Here is a 25,471-nt window from a genome sequence, read left to right as displayed (position 1 = left end):
GAAGTTCTCACTTGCAAGATGAGATAAAATACCTTTGCTTATTAATCCGAAATTACAATGTTTGAATCCTTGAACTCCTCCAAGAAACTCAACTCAGAAAAACCCACGGTTGTGTCCTATTGGTTTTCAAATAATTGACAAGTATCTCTCGAACTTGGAAGAATACCCCTAAGACTTCACTACACAGTATCTGTCTTGGCTAACCGACAGAGCAGAGGAACTGAAACAGCTACTTCACTTTTGGAATAAGCCAAGTGACATATGTTTTGAGATATAGTTCAAGATACCCATCTCTTTCTATTTATCACCTGAAATCTCAAAGAATGTTTTAGGAGAATCCCAAATGATTACACATTTCAGGTACCTTGTCAAGTACAAAACTTTCGTAGCCTACCCATCACCATGATCAAAATGATGATTACAGACTTCTACTTTCTTTTCTAAAACCATCTCTCCAACTAAACAAATCCATACTCTAAGTGGCTGACTCAACCCACGGCTCCAGAGGTGTACATGTGACCACAACTACACAATCTGCATATTCATTCCCCTGGTCACACTATTTATCATCTTAGCACATGACCAAAGACAGTTCTTGGCAGAGAATTTTGCTGCAACAACAAGGAACTTAGGGTTGTTTAAACTAGAATATGAACCTGAGGTTTCCATTAGCTTCCACATTGGAAAAGTTGCCTCAGAAGGCAACCAATAAAAGGAAAGCAGAGCCAAGATCTAGAGAGACAGAGACTATGAGGATGACATTGAGCATCTGGATCCAGCCATGCCTAAGGCCAATCTACCCCCTAGATTTTTCAATAATGTGAAGTAAAACAAAATCTGATTCTCTCTAAGTCAGTTTGAGTTGAGCGGTCCTCATCTGCACTAATAAGAATCTGGACAATACATTCCCTATAAGTTTTTCTTATTTTCCATCACACACAACCAACTTGATCATACACAGGTTGGCTGGGGTATAGTTGTCTGAGTCTCCTAGAAGATCGGGTGAGAATAGAACTAGGATAAATAGAACTAGTATTAGGAATAAAAATCCTAGAATATCTTTAATTGTACAATAAATCCCTGCCTAACTTTGCCTTATAGCCAGGATGAACGTAACTTGTTCTTTCGCAGGTTGCATTTGAATGCCTCCATCTCTAAAGCCCTTCAAAAGAGCAGCTAACCTCTGTAATACTGACCATCAAACATCAAATCTCTTAGCTGCTCTAACATGTCAGCTCACTTCTTGGCCATTAGGATCTCAAGGACAGACAGGTCAACAGCAAACACCAGCTCATCTGTCATGCACAACCTGCTAGAGCCAAATAAATGTCAAACTCCCTGAGTTCTGCTCTCCCCACTCCCAGTGCCTCTATCATTGATATAGATTCCTGGAAAGTGTTCACCACATCTCAAATCAAATGAACAATGAAAGATGAAATACAGAGGAGTCTCAAATTACAAATCTTGTTCACTGAATGAAATATAACTCTACAACATGTTAGGATTTCTTATTTTCCCCAAATGAACTTAGAGGAACAATTACCACCTATTCATAACTCTCTAAGTTGGATTTTTAAGTTGTTTTTGATCAACAGCTGTTACAATTTTGTAAAAGAGTTTCTCCATTGGCACAAATACTGTTGTGTCTCAGAGGAATTACAGAACTAGTCAATCACTCTTACAGAACAAGTACTCACTGTGAAAACAACGTCCTTGACCGAACAATGAATTTGAAAACATATTCCAAAGCTTTCAGAGTTCTTAGGATCGGCTCACATTGCTCCCCTCTGCTGGAGGTATCCAAGTAAGTCTTCAGCACCGTCATCAATTTCCTGAATAAGAATTATATTTTCAAAATACATCTCTTTCCAGCCCACAGCATGGTAATTAGTTTGCTCAGTAAATTATAAAGCATTCAATCAAAGGTTTAAGGTGGTAGTATAGCCAAGCTCACTCACTCATTTACAAACATAAAAATAACTCTGCTTAAAAAAATATATTTAATACAGGGAGTAAATAAGTATTTCCTGCCCATAAAAAGCCAACAAAGGAAAAACTAGTGAGGAAAAACAAAAAATCTTTTGACTAGAAAAACTAGTCACAATCAGGATATGAGTGGGAATAATGGTGGTGATAATGTCCTTTCCAGCTTTTTCTTCCTACCGAAAATGTTCTTATAATATCATAGAACTCCCTTGCTTGGAAACTTTCCATGTTTCTTCATTACCAGAAAGGCAGACTTCAAACTGCTTGGCCCGCCTTTCAAAACCCCTCACAAACTGGCCTCTACCAACCACTCCAGCATCACCTTCCATCTCTAACCCTCAGTTCCCAATATCCAAACCATAATGAGCTACTTGGCATGTACACTTGCTTCTCTATAGCCTTTGAATCCCACTGTCTACTACAATAATTGTAGTAGACATTTATTGTACCACAATAAATGACTGACTCACTGAATGAATGAATAAATGAATACTTTCATGTCCTTCTGCCACCATAAAGTATTCATCCCAAACTATGAGTTTGCATATTTTTATTTAATACAAATAACCCAGACATGGATTGGCTTTTGTCAGAAAAGAGAGAACTCACAGAGGGTTGTGACAAAAGGAAAATACTCAAGTTCCTTTGCCCTAGGCATTCTGGCAGGGCAAGTAGGAGGTGGACAAGAAATTTCCATATGTAGTTACTTACTTGTAAGCCAAGGTAGCACTGAAATGCTGTTGAATGTAAGCCTCTAGAACAGTGTTGAAATGCTGGAATTTCCGGTCAGCAATGAGTCCTATTATGTAGATCTGAGGAAGATTCAAAGAATCAGTGTTATGGGGGCAGACTCAGGGCAGGAAGCCATATTCACATGGCATGACTAAACCTCCATCAAAATTCTTTTCTGCAGGAATTAGCTCACTAATATATCATCAGTCATTTTCCTTAAAGTAGTGTCTCTCCTAAAAAGCATTCATGAAGTGAGCTACAGGGTGTTCTAAGATAAAAGGGTTTCATGGTCAGGTAAGTTTGAGAAATCTCAAACCTTGATCTCAAAGTTATCTCAAATCTCAAAGGTTATCACTAGACTGTCTTCTTTATTGTAGGACTTTTCAGAGTATTTTAATATACTTACATGCATTGTGAATCTCCCAGAGGGTCATGCAATGTTCAGCACTTCCCTAAGTTATTTAATCAAAGGATCTTTTTGTCACAAAGCATCTTTCCTTAGGGCTACCTTTCCAGGAGAGCATCCTGGGAAGCAGTGGATTAAGTCACAGTTGTATCCAAGTAACCTCTTTAAAAATGTAAATGTCACTGACACAAGGGGTGAACATATTAGAACTTTATTGGTCACCGACACCCTAATGCAGATGCTTATGTTTATTTTGACATGACACTGAGAAAATGTGAGTTGGGACAGAGAGAGGAGGAAGAGACCTTTTGGGAAGATGGAAGAGGAAAGATCTGGATGGCGTACCACTGTAAAAGGTTCTGGGTAGGCAGGAGGAGTGTGATAACTCTGGTAAGCCAGAGACAATGAGGAAGAAGAAGGTAAAAGGAGAGTCAGGAAACATTTTGGGTGCTTCACAACCTGGCCAAGGACTTCCAGTATTAATGGAAAGCAGAAACGATTATTCATGGTATCCAGCTTCATGTACTTTCAACCAGTGCCAATCTGACATCAACACTTAAAATACCCCTTTCACTCTCCCTGCCCATGCTTTCAAATGAACTCGAAACAAAGGAAAGGAAACAGCAGCTCATTCATTGGTCTGGTTGCCAAATGTTACAATGTCTCCAAAAAATCCATGAAAAGGATCATGAGAGCCACAAGTTATCAGTGTTCTCACAGTAAAACACATATTAATGTCTAATGTCACTAAACACCTGTCCCCTCTCTCTTACCAAAGCATCAAAGACGAGGATGTCATACTCATCACTTTGAGAATGCTCCATCATGATGTTGAAGAGGGCATCCAGAGTGTCCTGAAGAAACTGGATAAAATAATGAAGGTTGCATTAAGAAAGAGTGCAGGTGACCCAGAAATCCTACTCCTCAGTGTATCCCCAAGAAAATGAGAGCACACATCCATCTCAGGCCATGTTCAAGAGGTCCAGCGAGCATTTTTCATAAGAGCCAGAACTTAAAGCAACCCAATTGTCCATCAGTAGCAGAGTAAATGAATATATGGTGCAATTTTCACACTATAGAATACTCCACAGCAATAAAAAAGAGCAAACTACTTCTATATGTAACGAGGAGGATAAACCTCGTGAGAACTGTGTAGAGTAAGATAAGTCAGACCCAAAAATGTACATTCTTTATTAATCTATTATTATGAATTCACAAACAGGCAAAAACTCATCTATGTGATGGAAGTCAGCATGCTCTCAAGAAGGCGTGTGAGGGAACCTACCACAATGCCAAAAATATTCTGCGTCTTGATCTAGGTGGTGGGTATATGGGTGCGTACATGTGTAAAAATATATTGAACTGTACTTGTAAGATCAGTGCCCTGTACATATTTTACTGTATGTATAGTATACTTCAATAACAAACTTTTTTAAAAAAGAAAAAAAAATGCAAAAGAGAGACACTGGAATTGCCTCCCAGATGACTTCATCAAGCTGCCCAAAGTTGACAGACCTTGGGAAAGGATGTCTAGGGAACTTCCCTGCCATTGCTGAACCAGGTAGGTGGGTCAATAGTGCACATTTAAAGCACTGATTTGGAAATTCTACCATTGCTTCTCTATGTATGGGCAATTAATTAAAATTTGATACTCCTCCTTTCTAAGGGTGGGTCAATATTTCCTAGAGTCCCTAAAAACACAGAGCTACCAGAGGAAGATGTATAATCTCAGAGTTTCCAGCTGTACCAGGTTCCTGATGGAAACAAGATCACCAGGACCTCCGGAAAACACTTGTCACAATTCATAGTGCTGGAGTAGAGGGTTGCTTTAATTAGATTTGCACTTCAGACACAGTATTCTCCACCACCATGAGGGCACAACAACACAGCTGACATTTGCACTGTTTTCTGCTTGGTTCACTTAAAGTGTGAGCCCTGATGTCTTTCCCTTTCTCATGGCAAATGCACATGCTCTCCAAGCAGTGGAAACCAAGAATACTTTTTATTTCTAACAGTAATGTATAGATAGTATAAAGAGATCATATTACTATAGCAACTTAACAACAACAAAAATAATTAATATTTACTATTTATTGAAGATTGTATGTTTTATATGCTTTAGTTCTAATATTGTGTACTATGTGTAAGAGACTATGCTGACTAATTTTTAAATATTATCACCTTGAATGCTCACAACAACCCTGTGAAACACGTCATATTCATAATATTATCACATAAAGTTGGCAAGTGGATGAGCTGGGATTTACACCAGGCTGATCTATTTCCAGAGACTGAGCACAACCATAGTTTTCTGCAGCTCAATATTCAGTGTCATTGAACCAAATCACTCCCCAGATTTCCCAGTAAAGGTTTCTTGTGGCAACTTGGGACACTGTGTCCCATTGTCAGAGAAAAAGTCCCATCTCCTTCAACACTTAATTTCTCCCCTGAAGCCACCCATGATTTAAAGCTCTGTCACTGGTGGATGAGTACAAACAAAACAAAGCCCCACTGACCTTCACCACTTCCTCTCCATCGACAATCTTCAATTTCTCTAAATTCTCCTGTAGCAGTTGAGGCTTCATACGCCACTTCAGCAAACCCAGCAAGCCCACTAAGATAGAGTCCAGACAAGCAGAATTACTATCACTGGACTAAACTGTCCATACTAGGACCGTCCTGGGCTTGCACATGCATACACACAGACATGCATGCATATGCATGCACACAACACACACACAACTCTCGATGGTTCCGTTACCGTTCTGAGTGAGCTTAGTGGAGCACACCAGGGTGGAAATGGAGAACACATCCCGGGAGCTGACAGAGAGCCCCCCAACACTGCTGGAGCTTCGACTCAAGGTGGCTCCCTTGTTTTCCACATGGTGTCGATAAGAAGGGAGGGTCAGGTAAGCGCTGGCATCCTCCATCTTCTTGCTGTCCCCCTGGAAACATCACTGTGTTTACTTCCCCACGCCACAGGTACATGCCCAATGCCACACAGGCCAGCTCACACATTATAAGGTAGGGAGGGTCAGAACTAGGAAAACCATCAGAGAAGCAATAAACATCAGCTGGTAAGGCAGGGCTGTTTTTCCACAAAATAAGCAAGAACACAAAGTTACATTAATGGAAAAGGGGTTGGTCAATCAGTTCAAGGCTCTGTGGACTTCATTAATGGCATAAAGAGAATTAAAGATTCTTAGATAGGCCATTTTAATTCCTCCTAAATTTTTTGAGATCTTAACACACGCCCACTAGCAAGAAAGGAATCAGCTTAAAGGAGAAGTTAACAGCAAAGGCCCTAGAGTCTAAAAGTCCTGGGATCTAGACCCTGTTTTACCATTCACAAGTCTGGGTCATCTTGGATATATTCCTTGTCCTCTCTGTGTCTCATTTTTCTCATGATTAAACTGAAGATTAATCATATTAGCTACTTCCTAGAGGTTCTGAGCAGACTAAACGGGCATAATGCATACAGAGCTCTGAGCAGAGTTGATAGGTACCTAAGTCCCTTGGCTGCTGAAATGAATGATTAGAGGTAGGTATCATAGGAGTTAACATTTATTGAGCCCTTACTCTGAACCAGACACTGCCCTGAGTGCTTTATATGCTTTAGTTCACTTCAACTAAGCCTCACAACAACTGTTACAGCTGTGAATACTGTTGAATACTGAATCATCCTCAGTTTACAGATAAGGAAACTTAAGGAGGGTGAGTAACTTGAAAACTGACTGCAACAGGGCCTCTGCCCCCATTGAGTTCACAATCTGTTGGGGGAAGAATGGCTTTCAAGCCAAGAACTACCTTGATGTGTCATAAATGAGAAAAAAGAGGCTGTACAGAAGAAGGGGGGGGGGCGGTTCTGCAAAAGTCAGAGAGACTCAGAGAAGAGTACCAGGTGATGAAGCCTTGATGAGCCTGTGTTTGCCACGCAGACCACAGGCAAAAGGGCAGTTTCAGCCTACAAGGTTGAGAAAGGTTTGACCCCTGTGCTAACCACTTAGCCTTGCCCTGTTTCACAGCCATATGTGCTTTGCCTCCAGCCAGGTGCTAGCAGAGGCATCCTGCTCTCTGTCACAAGAGGGGTTGTAGGAAAGCATGCAGGTGAGATCAAGTCAAACACTTCCCCACTTCTGGGAAACAGTCCAAGCCACATGATGTAAAAGTAACCACGGCTGACATCTGTACCCTTATGCATGGCCTTTTCGCGTGGGTCATCTCATTGGTTTGTCACAAATGTTATCATCACCACTTAAGAAAAAGGAAACTTAGATTCAGGAAGACATGTGAGATGATTCCAGATTTAGTCATCAGCAAGATCAGGATCCCAAATTCCAATATTTTTCCACTGGCTACAAGTGAGGCGTCTCTCAAATACTTCTTGCTATCTTCTACACATCCCACAGCGGTCTTTACAGAGTCAACAGCCCATTCAGTACGTAACAATAACCTTTTCCATTTATTGAGGGTTCTATGTACCCATCATTGTCGTGTTTACATGAACCGTCTCATAAATCCTCACAATTACTCATTGAGGGCTCACAGATAAAGAAACGGAGGCCCAGAGAAGTTCAGATTTTGTACAAGGCCACATAGCTGCTAAGCCCTGGTATGTGTGATTCCGGGGTCCATGCTATTAGCCACTAAGCAATCCTACCATATCCCCATTCATTTCCTTCACCTCCCACATTGCAGAGTTAATTCCAACTCATGGTACCTTTAGGACAACTAAGTCGTGGCATCCGTCATGCAGAGTGGTCCCATCTTCCTTCATCAACTTCACATAGGACATGGCAAAGTTCTTTTCTCCTTTATCTTTAGCTGGAAATAGCATTGTGAGGTCAAGAAAGAAAATGATACATGGGCCACCCAGCTATCCCACTTTTTTCCCCTTAGGGGAGCTGCAGAGATGCCATTTGGTTGGATACTCACATTCCAGGGATGACCGATGTCGAAACATGAATCGCAGATGGATCTTCTGCATGTCTTCAATAGGGACAGCCACCTCAGCAGGCAGAAACCAGAGCTCAGGAGACAATGAGTTAACAGTCCTCCCCATTCCACCCCACCCCCAAAAGGCAGTCTGACCATTTAACTGAGAGTGCTGCCTGCTGATTTATTACCCATCCATCAAACCTGATGAACTGTAAATAAATTACATGAGAACTAGCTATGAAGAGAAAATAAAGTACCAAATGTAACCCATTTGGCAAATTGCATTCCTAGCCAATGAAAAGAGGTCCGTAAATTATAGTGAGGAAAAATGAATCTCCCCAAATTGGTATAAAAGTCACATAACTTTAGCACAGGGCTTGATGCACTGCAAACTGCACAGTGCACATTTTCCCTCCACACTCCAGGAGTTCTGGCAATCGCAGCAGGGCTTAGCAAATTAACAGTGGTCATCAGGGAGTACGCTTGGGGACTCTAGTTTATGCAAATTAATAAAAACACTTGAATCCACTAATATTTGGGAAAATCCTAGGGCTCATTCCCATCCTTGGTAGGACACATGTCCAGATGCTTTTGCCTTTGAGGATGCTGAGCCAGGACAATAACTCCCTGGTCACCCCAGTTTCACTGTCCAGTGGCTGTGCTGCCCCCTTGACTGAGATGCTTTAGGCCTGGCTCTGGACTGCTCCACCTCGCAAGGCCTCGTAGCTCTCTCTGTAATGTGCAATTCAGGCCAAAGCCGAGAAGCTCAGCTACCCATGAGGAAACCTCTTTGATGTTTAGAAGGGACAAGTTTATGCTGTACAGTTGACTATTAAAAGCCAAACAGATGTATACTTTGGGGCACTTTCTGCTCCAGAAAAGGAAATTTGAGCCTGAAGAGGGCCATCATTAGTGTGTTTCAGACAGAGCAAAAGAACTGAGAGCCTCATGGGTGGCTGCAGTCCAATTCATTCATTCACTGTGTATTGAATGAGTATTGACTAAGCTACAACCATGTGAGGCACTGGCCACGCTGATGTGAGGCAGAGTCCCTGCAACTCAGGGAGTTCATGGTCTACATGGAGTAACACATAGCTATAATAGTCATGTGACAAAGGCTAGCAAAGAGACAAAACTGGGGTGCAAGAGAGCACAGAGAAGAGAAAAACAACCTGGCCCAACAGCTTTCCAACCCCGAAGTTGGACAGGTCATCATTTTGAAGAGGGTGAGTACAGAGAGACCCACTGAGAAAAATAGGAATATAGGTGACAAGGTAAGATCCACTGAGGTCTGAATAGCTATCTCCAAAAGAGAAGTGATGTGAACACCTTGAGTTTGGGTCCAGGGCACAGGGTGAGTAAAGACTGATACTAATTATAAGGCAGAGATATTTGATGCTGTGATCAAGCTTCACTGTTCACTAAATTAATTCCAAACTCTTCTTCCAATGCATGACATTCCCTTCTGCTTAGTGTTACAATCTGATAATGCGAATATTTGTGATTAATGCCATTGTCGTCCAGTCACCCTCCAATAGGATCTCTTTCAAGCCTTAAGTGGCCTTGTATAGCCTCATATTTGCTCAGAGCTCTGTCACTCCTCACTGCTGAGTAGAACGACACAGCTTGACGGATAGGGCACCGTCCACAAGAGGACTATCTGACAATTCCATGGTGGCTAGGTCCTGGGCCAGTGAAGGGTGATCAGGAGAACCAGGGTGCTCACCCATTGGGCCACCATTTCCACTGCCTGACATACCACAGGACACATGCTAGGGTATTGCTTCAGATCTGAAGGAAGTGTCTCAGAGTCCCTAGGTACATGTTTGCTGCTATCATTATTATTATTATTATTATTATTACCTTGACTGTTTCCATCCACCGTGGCTGCTTGACCTGATAGTACACGACGGACCGATATTCACTCATGGGCTTGTCCCCAGCTCCCACGCAAATTGCATTCTAACCCAAGAAAACAAAGAGAGAGAAAACACTGCAGAATTGCCATTTTCTGTACTTGGGAAATTTTGGTTCCAAGGCTAAGACTGGCCTTAGAGCCTGGAAAAACCTGGCTTTCTGCCAGGTACCCTTCTACATTACGGATCTATACATGAACATCACTGGCCCCAGGGGTGACAGCTGCTTAACTGCAGAAATTCTATTACTTACACTCTGGAAACCACTGGAGCATGCCAGGCATTGACAGGGCTGCCTTATTGTAAACGGTAACTAGCCTTAGAGCTACTGAACGCTGCCAGTCTTATTAATCCTATTTGTTTCCTAAATCTGAATGTGCACAAAGTTTACAAACACGCTCAGATGGGCCAAGCAGCAGCTTGTTCTGATGGATTTCTGATGCTAACACAACAAGGTGGCAGCAGGAGCTGGGCAAGGGGAGGGAGCTTGGGCTTCAGACAGACACTCTGGCAGAAGTGGCAGAGGGAGCCCACAGTTACAGAGCGTCTTCCAGATACCAGGCCCATGTGAAGCACTGGGATACTGGCACGAGTCAGATATTAAACCTGACATGAGGGTTCACAGTTTGATGGAGGGACCATTAGATGAGCAGACAAATCACTAAGCAGTGCAATGTGATGACAGACGTATGTGTTTACTACTCCAGGGCACAGAGAAGGGACACACAAGTGCAGCCTGAGGACTCAGGGAAGATTTCTTGGAGGCCGATTATAGTTGAGGATCTTGAAGAAAGATTCTAAGGTCCTTTGAGCAGAAATGTGGGAAGGACATTCCGAGCAGAGAGTGAGCACAGAGCAAGCATACCTATGTAGGATATTTATTCTTTGCCATAAAACTCACCCCCAGAGTAACAAAAAATTATCTTCTAATAGAGTATGCCAGCCCCTAATTCTGTCTCTCTCTATTCATTCCAGCTGTTTGGTCTAAGCTATGGTTACCCAGAAAGGGCCTAAGTGTGGTTGTTATACCAGACCAGCAGACCGTAACCTCAAGTCTCCAGAGATCTAGGGACATGAGGATTGGTTTTGGAGGCCCAGGCCCCAAAACTGCAAAACTGTGTGTCTCTGGGCATTTTTACGGTGAAGGAGTCCGTGCCTCTCATCAGATTCCTTCCAGTTCTCCAATGGACGCTGGGTGAACCAAGTTAAACCACAGGAGGAGAACCTGCCCCTCTCACTGGGAAGCTCCCTCCTCACTTCCAAGCTATAGGGAAAGAATGAGCTCGGTTTCAGCATTGACTGATGGTACTTGCAGCCAAATTGAATGCATTTGAAAACAAGGATATTGCGTCCTGTCAGAACTCATCTCTAAAAAACAAGGAAAACCAGTGAACCGGAAATGAGGGAAGACACGCAACTCTCTTGGTTTTCAACAGGATGAAGCCTTTCAGAAATTCTTGAGGCACTGAACTAGAAACGCGCTTCCAAAGTTTTCGTAACCATTGAGGGGGTGCTTTGTGTCCAACATTATGCTAAGTCCTTTACATGCACTACCTCACTTAATTCAACCCTCACATCAGAGGGTTGAGTGATGATCACTATCATTATCCCCATTTCAAAACTGAGTAAACTGAGGCCCTGAGAGGTTAAGTACTTGCCCCAAGAGGTAGCAGAGCTAGGATGACATCTCAGAGCCTCTGATTCTTCCTCCAGTGTTCCTTCTATAACAACCTAGATGCTTCCAGCCTCCCAAGATTTATATCTAGTGACATTTATGGGCCTAGAGTTTCTGTAGCTCCAGTGAATCCCATGTAGCTTATAAAATCTGAAAATACACATACATCTCTGGTGAAAGTAAAAATTGCTGTACGGCAGGCAACTGAATCCCACAAAACTATCTTGACGATGAAAAATTTTGATTGCCTAAGCCTGGAGAAAAAGGTCTCAGTACTATTCTGAGAGAGGCCTAAGACAGTGACCTTACCCTCAACACTGCAGAGATAAAGCTGAACGCTGCCGAGCGTGCCAAGAGAGCACTGTGACCAGGGACTGAACCCCGTGTTAGGGGAAATACAGACTTGTATAAGTCTCAAGTAAGCCTGCTCAACAATTTTCCCTATTGCCCACCCCTGCAGCCCCAAATGAACAGTAAGAGCCCCTAGTTGGCTGCAGGCCAGTTGAAGAAAATTTGGATGGGAATCAGGAAGCCTGGACGCTTTAATGCTGGCTTGGCTTTGGCAGACACACTTCAGCAGGAGGAAAAATCAGGCTCCCAACACAGGCCCTGTTCACCTCGTAGGTATCACCTGAGGAACAAACGACACCATGGATGTGAACGCACACTGAGAGCCAGAAAGCGTTCAACACCAACAAGACCACATCACGGGAAGATGCCAATGAGCATCCACAGGGCAGGAGGCAAGCCTGGAGACTAGGAGACTACTGTGTACTTTCCTAATAATTACAGCTAACTCTAATAAACATCTATCATGTACATTACCTCAGCTGATATTCACAAGAGTAAGGTGCCACTGCTGGTCTCCTTTTCAGAGAATCTTAGGTGTAGAGAGATTATGTAACTTGCTCAAGGTCATCCTGCTAATCCAGGCTGAGCTAGGCTTTAAGCCTGGCTGCCTGCACCCGAGGTTATAGGCTTAACCACTATACCACACTGTCCCCATGCCCTGCCTCCACCCCGGTAAGCTGGCTGGTCTCAGAAAAGCAGAGGTTTCTCAGCCCAACATCTGAGCCTTTTTACTTCTCCTTAAACTTCAGGCATCCACGTTGGATTGCCTATTTGACTCCCTCAAATCCCTTCCAGGGCTTCAACCCGCAGTTGGTCTGCCTTCTCTGAATGATACTCTCCTTCCTGTTACTGAGTATTTACTGCATACCAGATGCCTTACACCTACCATTTTGTTTAACCTGCAATCCCATGAAGAAGAGATTCTTCTTCTTCTTTTATAAACAAATAAACTTGCCCAAGATCACACATCTAATAGGAGGGGAGGCTGGGTTTTCAACTCTGTTTGCTCCCAGAGCCCACGCTGTTACCTTCTCTGCTATGGCCCCTGCTGAGCAAGGTCTTTGACACCCCAAAGTGAGCCAAGGACAAGTCTAACCTACTCTGTCCTCGGGCCGCATTCTGCCAAGGGCAGTGTGCACCTGGAAAAGGAGGAGAAATCGATATTCCTACCAGGACTGTTCCCACAGGAACCCACCAGTACCAACCAGGAGTGTTTGAGTGTACTGCCTGATACTTAATTAGGCAGTAATATTTATTTCTGCAAATAGAGAAAGAAAAGCCTCCCACGGGCTTCCTTAGCAATTTTCAATAGTCAGTCAACTGAACTCCCCCATAGCTTCCCTAAGAGATGAAACTGCAAATTATCAGCATGCCCCACAGTTACCTCTCCATTTCAGCCCCCAGAATACCTGCTTATATACTCATCTCTGATAAGTGCGTCTGTTCAGCCTGGTCAGGTGTGACTCAAAAGGGTGGCAGAGGTGGAAGTAAGAATGGTTCAGAAACGAGATAAGACACCTGCTTTCCTGTTAACTGTTCCTTCTAATTTGTCCTTCAGCGACATTGAAGGCAAGCATACCAGTGTTTTAAAAAAATGAAGCTGAGGTTTAAAAGTTCTTCAACAGGTAGTTAGATAAAAATAACTTCAAAGCAACGGTCTATACATTCACAAAATGCAATTTCCTTTCAGATAAAAACACTCTGCTCTTCCCTTCTGTTCCTTTGAGTGAAATGTCTCACACTTACTTCATTTTTCAGAAAAGTTTCAGAATCCAACAAAAACAGGAAGAGTTAAATGCTTGGATTTTGCTCAACTAGCTATTAATTAATGGGGCCAGTCTTTATGAACAAAAAGGCAATTATGAGGATTTCTTTAAATGTAAAAAATAATTATGAATCTTTCCAGAATTTGATAGAACCAATTATTCACCTCATTTTTAAAATGACATAAATTGGCAAATTTTTTTTAACTGAATAGGCATTATAGAGAAGTGTTTAAGAGGCCCTGGAACCTGGAATCAAACCCCAACTCTGCCATATACTAACTTTATGACCTGGGGAAAGTTGTTGCACTTGACAAAGGTTTGGTTTCCCCCTCTGTAAAAATAGGAATAACAACAGTAATGCATTGTTCTTACCACAGTGCTTGGCACACAGTAATTCTGCTGTGAATGCTAGTTATTCTTAGGTAGAGGGTAGCAAAATCTGCCTAAGTGCCAGGCCCCCAGGCCAGAGCAGATGACTTATTAATACTCACACCCCCACCCGACTGTACTATCTGATCACCTACTATGGTCTTAGGGGAATATTTGCCCACGCCGAAACTTCTCTTGAGAGCGGATTTTATTTTCAGCTAAGTACTCCAAAAGGAGAAATTGAGAAGCAAAACCCTCCTATACACTGGACACAGCTGCTGACAACCTTAAAGAAAATGTAAGTAAATAAATGTAAACACACATGACAAATATTGTGCAGGACATATGTTGTGTAAATATTTATAGCAATGTGCTTTGCATTCTTAAATACACTCTGCCGGCCCTCTGGAGACCAATTTACGAATAAGGCTTTCCACCAGAATTTCTGGCTGAGTGTTAGTGAGTTAGATTAAATGTTGGGAACGTCTGTTTTGAGGACATCCTGAGTCTCTACATCAGCCCAAGGCTCTGTATTGATCCCTTTTTCTTGCCATGAATTTTGCCTGAATAAACCAGCTTAAGTTTCAATGAGAACAACATTTTAACTGCAAACAGCTAACCTAAAACTGAGGCAAGCAAAAAAGAAAAAAAGAAGAGGTCATGAAAGGAAAGGAACAGACATTGAAAAACTGCTTTGGTGTAAAGAAATAACACGAGGTCTCATTATGGGCTACTGTGCTAACCAAGCTCTAAACGTGTAGATCACATTACTCAACACTGTCTCGAAGGCCCCTGGCATTTAGAGAGCAGAATTGGGGATGGGAAAAGCAATTCTTTCTGAGCAGAGGCACCCAAGAGGGGCCCTGTCCCCCAGAGCAATAGCAGAGTTCCTTACAGGCAGCGTTTTGCCATCCTCCGAGCACACACACATGATGACTTCCACATTCCTCTGCGTCGTCTTGTTGTACTTGTCAAAGTCGCCTTGTAAGAGAGTGATGTAGATGTCGTTCCTGACATCCCCTGAGGCAGAGGGAGAGAGAGATAGGAGTTGGAGTCTACCCAGCAGGAGAGACACTGACTAGAGGGAATGGAGAGCGGGGGAGAGGGGGGAAGTGCCCCCTACCTTGACGTCTGTTAATGAAAATCAGAACTGTTTGGAAAAAGCATTTTTACCTCATCAGGGAGGCTGGAGAGGTAGGTAACAAGAGTTGGAGGAATGCTAGGAAATCAGTTGCAAAAAGGGAGGTAGGATGGTCACAGTGGGCCATGTTTTTCTCTCCATTAAAATCATTTAATTTTCATGCTCTAGTGACACCTTCTGGGAAGGCAAAGGAAAGCTCCAATTGGATTGATCTTGCCCCATGAATAACAACCACAACATCCACGGATCTTTTACCGTGTAGAAGCAGATAGAGTGACTTTGTGTGTATCCGAGGAACACGGAGTCAGGGACGGGGTGCAGAGGGTCTTCAGGAATGGGGGGCAAAATAAGAATTGAAATTCCCAGAGGGGAATGTAGGAGGAATTGACGTCTCAGGTAAAGCAAGTATAAAGGAATTACAGTACAGACCTCCAGTGGACCACCCTACAACTGTGGAGAGAAGGGGTCGGGCAGCGACAGCAGCCATGGACACAAGGCCAAGACACAGGTTTAAGACAAAAAGAGAAGTTTCCAAAAGGTGTTATTATATAATCTCACTTATTTTCTTTTATTACATACACATTTGGAAAATGTTAATAGTAGTGATTACTTCTGGAGACAAAGATTTGAAAGAGCTTTTAACATTTCACTTTATATCTTTTCGTGCAATTTGAACACTTTACAATGAGCGTGGAGTCCTCTGGTAATGAAAAAATAGTTTAAAAATTTAAGAGAATGACAATATTCCCCTAACAAGAATGGAATTACTCTATATAAAATAGAAAGGACATCAATGATAAATTATTAAGTGATGAAACAAGTTGCAGAAGACTATATAAAGTATATGAAATAATGGCATATAAAGTATGATCCCATTTGCGGGAGACGAAAGTGCATGTGTGTATATTTATGTGTTTCTGTTTATTATGTGAATGCATACAAGATCTTTGGATATACAAAAATTGTTTTCAGTGGTTACCTTTGGGGAGAGAAATAGAGAAAGGCAGTAGAAAAGGAAGGAGTTGACTCCTTACAAAGAACATGGATTAGACAAGCTGACCCACCACCCACCCGGAAAGGCCAGACCTGGCATGATGATCTCCGGAAAGCCCAGCTTCCTGGCCACCACGGTGGTCCTGTCCACCAAGTGTGGATAGTCCTTGCGGATCTGAATGATGTCACCCACCAGCATCTTCATGGTCACCCAGAGGCCTGGAAGGGAACGCTAACCATGAGGAGCTAGCTTCTTCAAGGTGTTCTCTCAGTCTCACCCTCCCACCAGCTCTCCCCTCAGTCTCTTTCTGGAGAAGACCACTGGAAGCTGAGACACAACCCAGGGGGAGGAAGGAAGGTGAAAAGCAGAGGGGCTCTGGAGCCGGACAGCTCTGGGTTTGAATCCCACCAGTTACTTCTAGTAGTGTCAGCTTCTCTCAAACTATCTGACATTTCTAAGCCCAGTCTTGGTAAAGTGAGGTTAATACCATCTATTTCACAGGACTGTGGGAAGGATGAAATCAAATAAGGAAACACATTAAAGTGCCTGACACATAGGAGATAGGATATATCAGTCCCTCTCTTCCCTTGGGCACTAGGACGTGCCTCCCAGCTTCGGGAGATGTGGTTTCCATTTCTATAGATCACATGCTCCCATTCTTTGCAATGTTCTGTCTGGAAGGAAGGCTACATTTCCCAGGGTTCAGGATTTTGATCTGTTTGCCGAAGAATCAAGGGCTCCCAAGCCAGAGTCCGGCCCAGCCCACTTGGCGCGCTGGCACTGTACCTTGCCCTCCGCTGTCTCCCTTGGAGGCAGTGACTTTGCCCAGCAGGCTATGTAGGAAGTCATTCTCAGCTGTCACTCTGGAAAGGAAAAGACAGCAGAAAATGTTCACATGAGGCCCTCATGGGGTCCGCAACTTGTGGTTCCACGTCCTTCAGAAAGTTGCCCAGCCCCTCCTTACACCTTAGGTGAAAAGTGAGCCTGCCTATGCGAGCTCAGAGAGCATACATGCCATCAAGAAACATGTCTCTCTTTTTCACAAAGCAACATAGCTCTGAAATTTGGGAATACCAATGCTATAAGTAAAGGCCATTTTTTATTTCTAGGAAGACTCCTAAAAAGGAAGGATTCCCAAGCCCTCAAAAGGAACATCTGCTCAGCAAGGTGGCAAAGACTTCAGCTGCTCCTGCTAAGCCCTAATCATGTGCCTTAACCAGAGCCACTGACCTCACTACCTGTACAAAACACATCCTCCCTGGGTAACAAAGTAAGAACAACATTCTCAGACTGAGGGGTCCTTCTTTCTCAGCCTCCTCTTTAGAGCGGGGAGAGGACATCTACCATCCTCACTACCCTCCTCTCAAGTCATAGCTATTTCTACCCACAAGAACCAGGATTCTCTGTTATGGTTCCAGAGACGCTGCTGCTTCACAGCTTCCTGATTCCCATCACACTTGTAATTAACAGATTGATCTTTTGTTGATTATCTGTTTAATTCGCCATCTAAATACAAGCTCCATGAAGGCAGGGCCATGTTGATCTTGTTCACCATTCATCCCCATGCCTCCTGCAGTGCCCAGTCCTCTGCCAGGCTTCAGTCAGTCTGTTGAATAAATGGCATTTGATGAATGGATGGGCACAAAGCCTTAGCACTGAGACCATTGTTCTGCTCCTGCCCTCCCCTTGGGAGGCCCCACCCTGCTATCACAAACTCAGGAGCCAGGTCAGCCTGCTCTGGAGCGGCCCTCAACGAGGAAGGGTGTGGTTTAAGAGAGCAGAAAGAAAGGGGAAATGTCTCACGGGTGAAAAGGAATGAAGTGCTGCTTTTCTTCATCACTCTCCACTTTCCCCTTGATGACATCTGTTATATCCATAACTAGGAAAAGAAGAGAAACGAATTAATGGTTCAAGCCCTCCTGCTCCCAGGAAGGGGTGACAACGGGATGAGACTGTAGGACAAGAGGTTGGGTCAGAAAAGTCTGAAAAGGCAAGCAAGCCAGCATCAGACCCTACAGACAGTGGGGGTTCATAACGCAGCACCCGGCAAACCCCTCTGGGCAAAGCAGGCTGTGAGGTCCGCAGGCCATGGACACATCCAAGAGCCTGTGGTTTAGCAGAGGCCAAAGGAAAGAGTCAGAGCAGTGGCTATGGAATTAGGCAATTAGGTCTGGATTTGACATGTCTACTATGCCTACAAAACCCAAGCACAGCGACTACCTGTGGGATCTGAGAATCTGATGAAAACTATTCACTCTCTTTTCATAAACGTATGCATATGCACAGACACATAACTGTAGGATCCTTAAACTCTGCAATTCCAGAAGGATCCTGGATCCTCTGAAAATTCCTCTTAAATCAGCCACTAAAGATCCATAAAACCAAGGTGAAGAACTCTTGCATTAGAGTAGGGATTATGGAAAAGCCAGTCAAAAAGAGCCAAAACCCTAGTTATGTGAAATGCCCCATCACTCCAGGCCCTGGTCAGGGAGCCATTAAAATTGCTTGAGTAAAAATCAACCAGTGACTGCATCTAGCTCAAGAGAGGAGTTAAGGAGCTGAGAGAAAGAGGGAAAACTGTTATTTGAACCTCACCAGCATCCATTTTCTCTGATTAACAGACCCTCTCACCCATTCTCAGTGAGCATGGTTTGGGTGGTGCAATCTCCCTCTGGCTCCAGAGCTGTTCTTGTGACCTGACCGATTAGAGAACCACATCCCCTTGCCCAGAGTTAAGTACTTGGGCATGAGCACATGACCTATATTTAAGCTCCTGGGGCTTCTGCTGAAAATAACAGGAAAGAAGTGCTCTCTTTCCGCAGGATTGCTAAATTGGTAGGATGCAAGCTTGGAACTGCTGGTCAACATTTTGTCAACTAATTGGACAGCCATCTTCAGAATAAGCCAGCAAGAGGACATAGGATCCGAGAGACAGAGAGATGTAAATTCATTTTAGTTCCTGAATCCAGCTATGCTGGAAGCAATCTATCCCTGAACCTTTCAGTTACACCAGATTGCTGTCACCTGAAACCAAAACAGAGAACAGACTGCAGCTGGGGACAAGGGCAACCTCACCTTGAGGTAAGGTTGAAGGACCTTCACTGTCTTAACAGGGACATTGTGATGCCAGGAGTGTCCCTCATATAGAATTAGAGCACTTTAGAACAGGTCATGGATCAACCAGATCCAAGTCTCTCATTTTGCAGACAATGAAACTAAAGCCCTGGAGAAAATGCTTGCCCAAGATCACCTAGCTAGCTAGCAACGATGCCAGGTTAAAAAACCAGTTAGCTCAGTATAAGCTAACTTCTTCCACTCTACCACTTTGCAAGCAATGCCAGCAGACTAGTTGGAGAGCCAGCTGGTGTGTGATTACAGAAGATCAGGGCATCCTGAAGGAAGGACCCTGAAACACTGGGTTTAGATATGGTACATATGGATTATAAATGGTACATGACTAAAAACTTATATTTTAATAAAAAGAAATAAAACTGGCATATCACATTGCTATTTCCACAGGCATTTAAATTGTCTTTTAAGAAAAAAAACGTACTTTAGTTTAAATAAAGTGGGTTAATTAAAAAGAAAATATATTAGGTAAATAATAGTGCAAGTGATAGTCAACCATGAAAAAATCATAAGAGTGGGACAGGAATGGTGAAGTCTTGGAAACTCCAAGAGAGCTAAGGCCTGGAGAAAAATGCGGAGGTGAGGCTGCTCCAAAGCAGCCTCACCTGGTCACGCCGACTCTCCAAACCTCCACTGCCATCTGGAATTTAGATGTATGGCAGGTGACTCATCCTGTCTAACTGTATTTCCTGTCCTGGATATTTTTTTTAAAAGATTCGTTCCTCTTAATTAGATCCCATTCATATTGTTCTTCCTTTTCACCACGCTGGGAAGCAAAGGCGCCAACTGCTCAGACTGCACCATGCTCCCTATGCCCTGCTGCAGACGTGAGGACTCCATCATTCACTGTCTTCATCATAAATCTGGACTTAGTCACCAATTATTTCAATTTAGTCACCAGAAATGTAGGTATTAGGGGCTGTCTGGCTTAAATTTTTTTGGTGGGGGGAAGGGAGCAAAGAGGAGAGGGAAAGAAAGAAGGTGTAAAATTCAGCCACACAGAATGTGCACCCCAATAAAAGTTAATGGTGCATAATGTGTCATTACCTGCCACCCCAAAGGGCCGCCTCAGTCCCTGCGTGCACTTCTTAGTGTTAGTATCCTTAAGATCCATCTTCCCAACGCGGACTATTTGACAAATCAAGTAAATTTTATCCCTGTTGAGGTCTTTGTTTCCAAGATCCTATAGGGCAGGAAATGAATAGTTACACATCATGTGTTTAATGAGAAAAAGTAGAAAAGGAAACCTAGTAAGTCAATTCTGGGGGATGTGCTTACACTTAGGATACATAGACCAGTCATGTAATCAGTCCTGGGAATAGTAGAAAACAAAGCTATGACGCCCATTTCACAGATAAGAAAGGTGAGTTTTGGAAAGGAGACTGAGTGACAGGATTCTAGTATTCAATCCCAATTCTTCCACCTCAAACTGATAGGAAGAGAAGGATAGAGGTACAATATCAGTTACAGAGGCAACATTCCCTATATGCCAGCTGATGGAGCCAAAAAATAGCATGTGCTACAAATAACACCATCCATCTCATCATTGCTCAGCACCTCTGAGGGAGAAAGCAAAAGGAAGAGGGAAAAATCCAAACAGTTACCATTTGCTGAGTACCTAATGTATGCAGTTCATCAGGGTTGAGTTGTCATGGCACCAAACAACCCCAATATTTCATCGCTCATAACACAACAGAAGTTTACTTCTAGCTCAGGCTACAGGTCCAATGGAGATGGGTAGGGGCTCCTTTCACTCACTGACTCTGGGCCCCTGGCTGACGGATGATCTCTCTTGTCACAATAGGTGCTCCCACTGTCCCCACAGTAGGGTAAGGGAACATGGCAAATCACTTACTGACTTTTAAAGCTTCCATACAGAAGAGACACACATCACTTCCACTCACATTTCATTGGCCAAAGCAAGGCATGTGGCCACAGCTAACTCCAAGGGGGACAGGGAAGTGCACTCAGCTGTGTGCTCAGAGGAGGAATGGTAAAACTGGTGAACTACACTAATGTCTCACGCACGGTGCTAAGTGTCTCTTACATCATTGTCTTATTTGATCCTTAACAACTCTCTAAAGTAGATATTATTATTGCATCCCCATTTTACAGATGGGGAAACTGAGACACAAAGAAGATAAGGGGCTTCCCTAAGGTCATGACTTCAGTCCTTGGAGACACTGTCCACTCACTCTGACACCAAAGTCTATAAACCTAACTACCACAATACATCTCGCTCACCATCAGAAAGGCACGCCGGAGGGAAAACCTTCCAGACCACCCCAGCATCTCACTGGCCTGCTCAAATCTAAAAGCTTCAGTGTTCCTGGGACCTCCTTCCACCTGGGATCAGCTAGAGAAGGAACATCAAGGCATGTTGTTGGTATCCGAGCAGAGAACCCTGGGCCTGGCCTCACTGGGGAATAGTTGCTTCTCCTCCGAGTTAATCCTCACCCAGGCATCAGCACTGGGCATAGCCTGTCAGCTCACATCAGAGCCAGGGCCCGGGCAAAGCAGCCATCCCCAGTCTCTCACTGTGGCTGGTGTGGGAGTAAGTGGATGGGGGTGTGCAGACTTTCTGGGAACAAGACACGGCCCCAACGTGGTCCACATCTTCCTGCTTGGGGGCTGTGATGGTTAAATTTTATGTGTCAGCTTGGCTAGGCTATGGTGCCTCGTTGTTGGTCAAACACTAGTCTAGATGTTGCTGTGAAGGTTTTTGTAGGTCTGATTAGCATCTACAATCAGCTGACTTTAAGTAAAGGCAATTACCTTCCCTAATGTGGGTGGGCCTCATCCAATAAGTTGAAAGCCTTAAGAGCAAAAACCGAGGTTTCCCAGAGGAGGAGGAATTCTGCCTCAAGACTGTAGTACAGAAACTCTGCCTTAGTATTCAGCCTGCTGGCCTTCCTTACAGATTTCAAACTTTCCAGCCCCCACAATTGCATGAGCCAAGTCCTTAAAATAAATCTATCTATGCACATATCCCATAGGTTCAGTTTCTCTGGAGAACCTTGACTGATATAAGGGCTTCCTTTCCACAGCTGGAGAAATGGACATCTGCTTCCCCACTCTCCAATGTCTCCCTGCTGGGCAGGGGGAGAGAGAAGGTAGGAGAGGAGGGGCCTTTCTGACTAAGGAAGCCCCTCCACTCATTTGCATTTCCTCCCTTGCCAGTAGGAAACTGAGTTTGAGATCCCAATTATCTCACATCCATATAGTTGCATAGCCTTTTCTCTGGCCTGCCTGACTTTCTTCCAATCCACCCTGAAATCCCCTACAAACTCCTCTTTAGGAGCCACATTCATTATTTCATTTCTCTCCCCCAACAACGTTAATAACTCCCTATTTCCGACCCTATTAGTGCTAATCTTCCCCGGCTGATGGGAAAGGTCCTAGACATAATATATTTCCAGCTGTCCTATCCAGCTGATTCCCCACTATTCTCTGCATGTAAGCACTCTATTTTTGTCACAAAGATTTCTTTATTGCTCCACAAATACACAGTGCTTACTTTCAACTCTGGATCTTTCTTCCTAAGCCCCCTGTCCGCATCTCCACCTCAAATGCTTACCTCTTACACCTCTCTATATCCAAATCCTTTCCAACCTTAAAAGCTCAAGTCTTGCTTCCTTTATAATGACCTCCATCCCTCATTGTTTCTCGCCTCTCATTAGGATTTTTGAATTATTTATATTGGTATCTTTCAGAGGCATTGGTATCTTTCAGAGGCATTGGTATCTTTCAGAGCCACAGAGGCCCTGGCACATGCAAGTTTCCTTCGTAGATATTACGGGCTGAATTGCGTCCCCTCAAAATTCATATGTTGAAGTTCCTAACCCCCAGTATCTCAGAACGTGACTGTATTTGGAGATAGGGCCTTTAAAAAGAGGTGATTAAGCTAAAATGAAATCATTAGAGTGGGCCTTAATCCAATACGACTGATGTCCTTATAAGAAGAGGAGATTAGGACACAGACACACAGAAGGAAGATCATGTGAAGACACATGGAGAAGACAGCCATCTGCAAGCCAAGAAGAGAGGCCTCAGAAGAAACCAACCCTGCCAACACCTTGATCTTGGACTTCCAGCTTCCAGAATTGTGAGAAAATAAATTGCTGTTGTTTAAGCCACCCAGTGTGTGATGCTTTGTAATGGTAGCCCTAGCAACTAATATACTACATAAACGTATAAAGTTCTTAGGTAAGCCCCCACTCTACCCTTCTTCTCCAAAAAGATTTCACTGGCTCAAAGGAAGACACCAGACCTTTAAGAGCTGCCTCATCAGAGACCCTTGGCATTAGAGAATCTTAATATGTTACATAAGCACAGCAAAACGCTTGAGCACAGGCTATTCTGTGGAGAGTGTGTAGACAGGCACACCTCACTCAGAGTGTGCCCCAATCTGTGGTGTCTCCCAAACATTTCTACTTTGGCCTTACAAAACTCAGTTGTATTGGGGAAGCTTAGGCAGGACAATGAAACTTAAAACACGTGTCACCTGATTTAGTAATTCATTAGTACTCCATTTATCCCGTGTTAGCAGCAACCCCCAAACTGAGCAAAGTCTGAGGGAACCTTGTGGTATATGCTGCTTTCCTCTGACAGGGCCAAGGAGGGTACATGCTTATAAAGCAAACAGAGGGGAAGTCCACCACTGGCCTGACCCACATGCCAGCTCCTTAGACTTTGCCCCCAAAGAGGAAACTAGGAAGAGCTAACATCCGGAGACAAGAGAAATAAGGCCAGTGAGGCCCATGCCTGCTGAGTCTTATCTCATCTCTAACTTAAACATCACCTCAATGCCCAATTAAAAGTAACTCCTAGTCCAACGCTATCACATCACCCTGTTTAAATTATCTGCGTTGCATGGGTTGCCTTCTGACATTTCTCTTGTTTATTTATTCATTCACCTATTTTCTGAATTCCCCCCATCACACCATGAGAGCAGGGGCCTATCAGCTTATTCACTGCTGTATCCCCAGCATCTAGCACCGAGCTTACACAGTAGGTACTCACTGGATAGCTCTTGAATCAATAAAAGAAGCTAGAGCACCATGACCTTCCTTGTGCTGAAATGAAGACTACCATCATTTCCAGAGAGGGAAGTATCAGCCTGTTGAACCAATCAACCAAGGTTCTCAAGTTCATTTGCTGTGGGAAGGAGAGGTGGCGGCACAGGCAGAATTCCATGAAGGCAGGATCACAATCTCATTAATATCAAGTGACACAAATTTACCGATGCCCTTTCCCACGTTGTTTACATCATGAATTGGTTCTCTGCAAAATGAACCACTGATTGATTCCCTGTCCCTCTCCCTCTCATGAAACATCTGTCTCTTGGTTTAATCAAGAAGCCCATGGGACTCTCCTATTTATCAAGAAAATAAATAGGCTCCTCCTTCTAACTAATAATAGATAAACAGGATTGAGGCACATTTATATACGCCAAGAAAACTTTGTCTAAGCAATCAGGACCTGTGATCTTATTCCATGCCTCTGGCCCATTTTTCAGGAAATAACAAACAAAAATCAGCTGCACTCTAATCTAATTGTGACATAACATAAGACATTGCACCTAATGGGCTGTAACTGGAAAATTATTGTAGAGCAAGGTAGGTTAATCTAGCATGTCAGTCACTCCTGGATCAAACACACCAGTGTGGTCCATGCCCAAATCCCTCCCTGGCTCCTCCTCTGTAATTTCCCTTGATAACACAGGCAACACAGTGAAAAACTTCATAAATGCATTTCTTCCCAAAGGAGCCTGCAGACAACAGCAATATCCTTAGACACCTTAAGATCATACTCTTAACACATTTTCATGGAAACAGGACAAGGGAACGATCTCTGCTGGAAATGATAACCCTATCTCCTTCTTTCCACTGTGTCTCCTTTCCAGAGCTAAAAAGCCAGGTTCACTCTCAGAAATAAATCATCCAAATAACAATTGATTTCAACATTTCTACATACATCTTGCCCAGTGAGTATTGGTATTTAGAAGGATGATCCCAGGGACCCGTAAGATCTTTAGTCATCTATGACTTAATTATGTTCAGAATATC

At 43.5% G+C, this 25,471-nt stretch overlaps 1 protein-coding gene across 1 annotated transcript in view; it reads right to left on the bottom strand.

The window, feature by feature from the left end:
* Positions 1 to 25,471, bottom strand: part of DOCK2 (dedicator of cytokinesis 2) — a 406,650-nt gene that overhangs the window by 332,845 nt on the left and 48,334 nt on the right. The window contains exons 10-22 of the mRNA XM_058545716.1: positions 20,451 to 20,586; positions 18,078 to 18,153; positions 17,061 to 17,137; positions 16,367 to 16,492; positions 15,035 to 15,159; positions 9,926 to 10,024; positions 8,060 to 8,132; positions 7,845 to 7,948; positions 5,886 to 6,069; positions 5,641 to 5,738; positions 3,898 to 3,987; positions 2,698 to 2,798; positions 1,698 to 1,832 (exon numbers count right to left, since the gene is read on the bottom strand). Coding sequence (XP_058401699.1) covers positions 1,698 to 1,832; positions 2,698 to 2,798; positions 3,898 to 3,987; positions 5,641 to 5,738; positions 5,886 to 6,069; positions 7,845 to 7,948; positions 8,060 to 8,132; positions 9,926 to 10,024; positions 15,035 to 15,159; positions 16,367 to 16,492; positions 17,061 to 17,137; positions 18,078 to 18,153; positions 20,451 to 20,586 — 1,424 coding nt within the window. The remainder of the gene's footprint in view (positions 1 to 1,697; positions 1,833 to 2,697; positions 2,799 to 3,897; positions 3,988 to 5,640; positions 5,739 to 5,885; positions 6,070 to 7,844; positions 7,949 to 8,059; positions 8,133 to 9,925; positions 10,025 to 15,034; positions 15,160 to 16,366; positions 16,493 to 17,060; positions 17,138 to 18,077; positions 18,154 to 20,450; positions 20,587 to 25,471) is intronic.

Source organism: Diceros bicornis, chromosome 1 (assembly GCF_020826845.1).
Source record: "Diceros bicornis minor isolate mBicDic1 chromosome 1, mDicBic1.mat.cur, whole genome shotgun sequence".
Classification (NCBI taxonomy): domain Eukaryota; kingdom Metazoa; phylum Chordata; class Mammalia; order Perissodactyla; family Rhinocerotidae; genus Diceros; species Diceros bicornis.
This window is presented reverse-complemented; position numbering and strand designations above follow the sequence as displayed.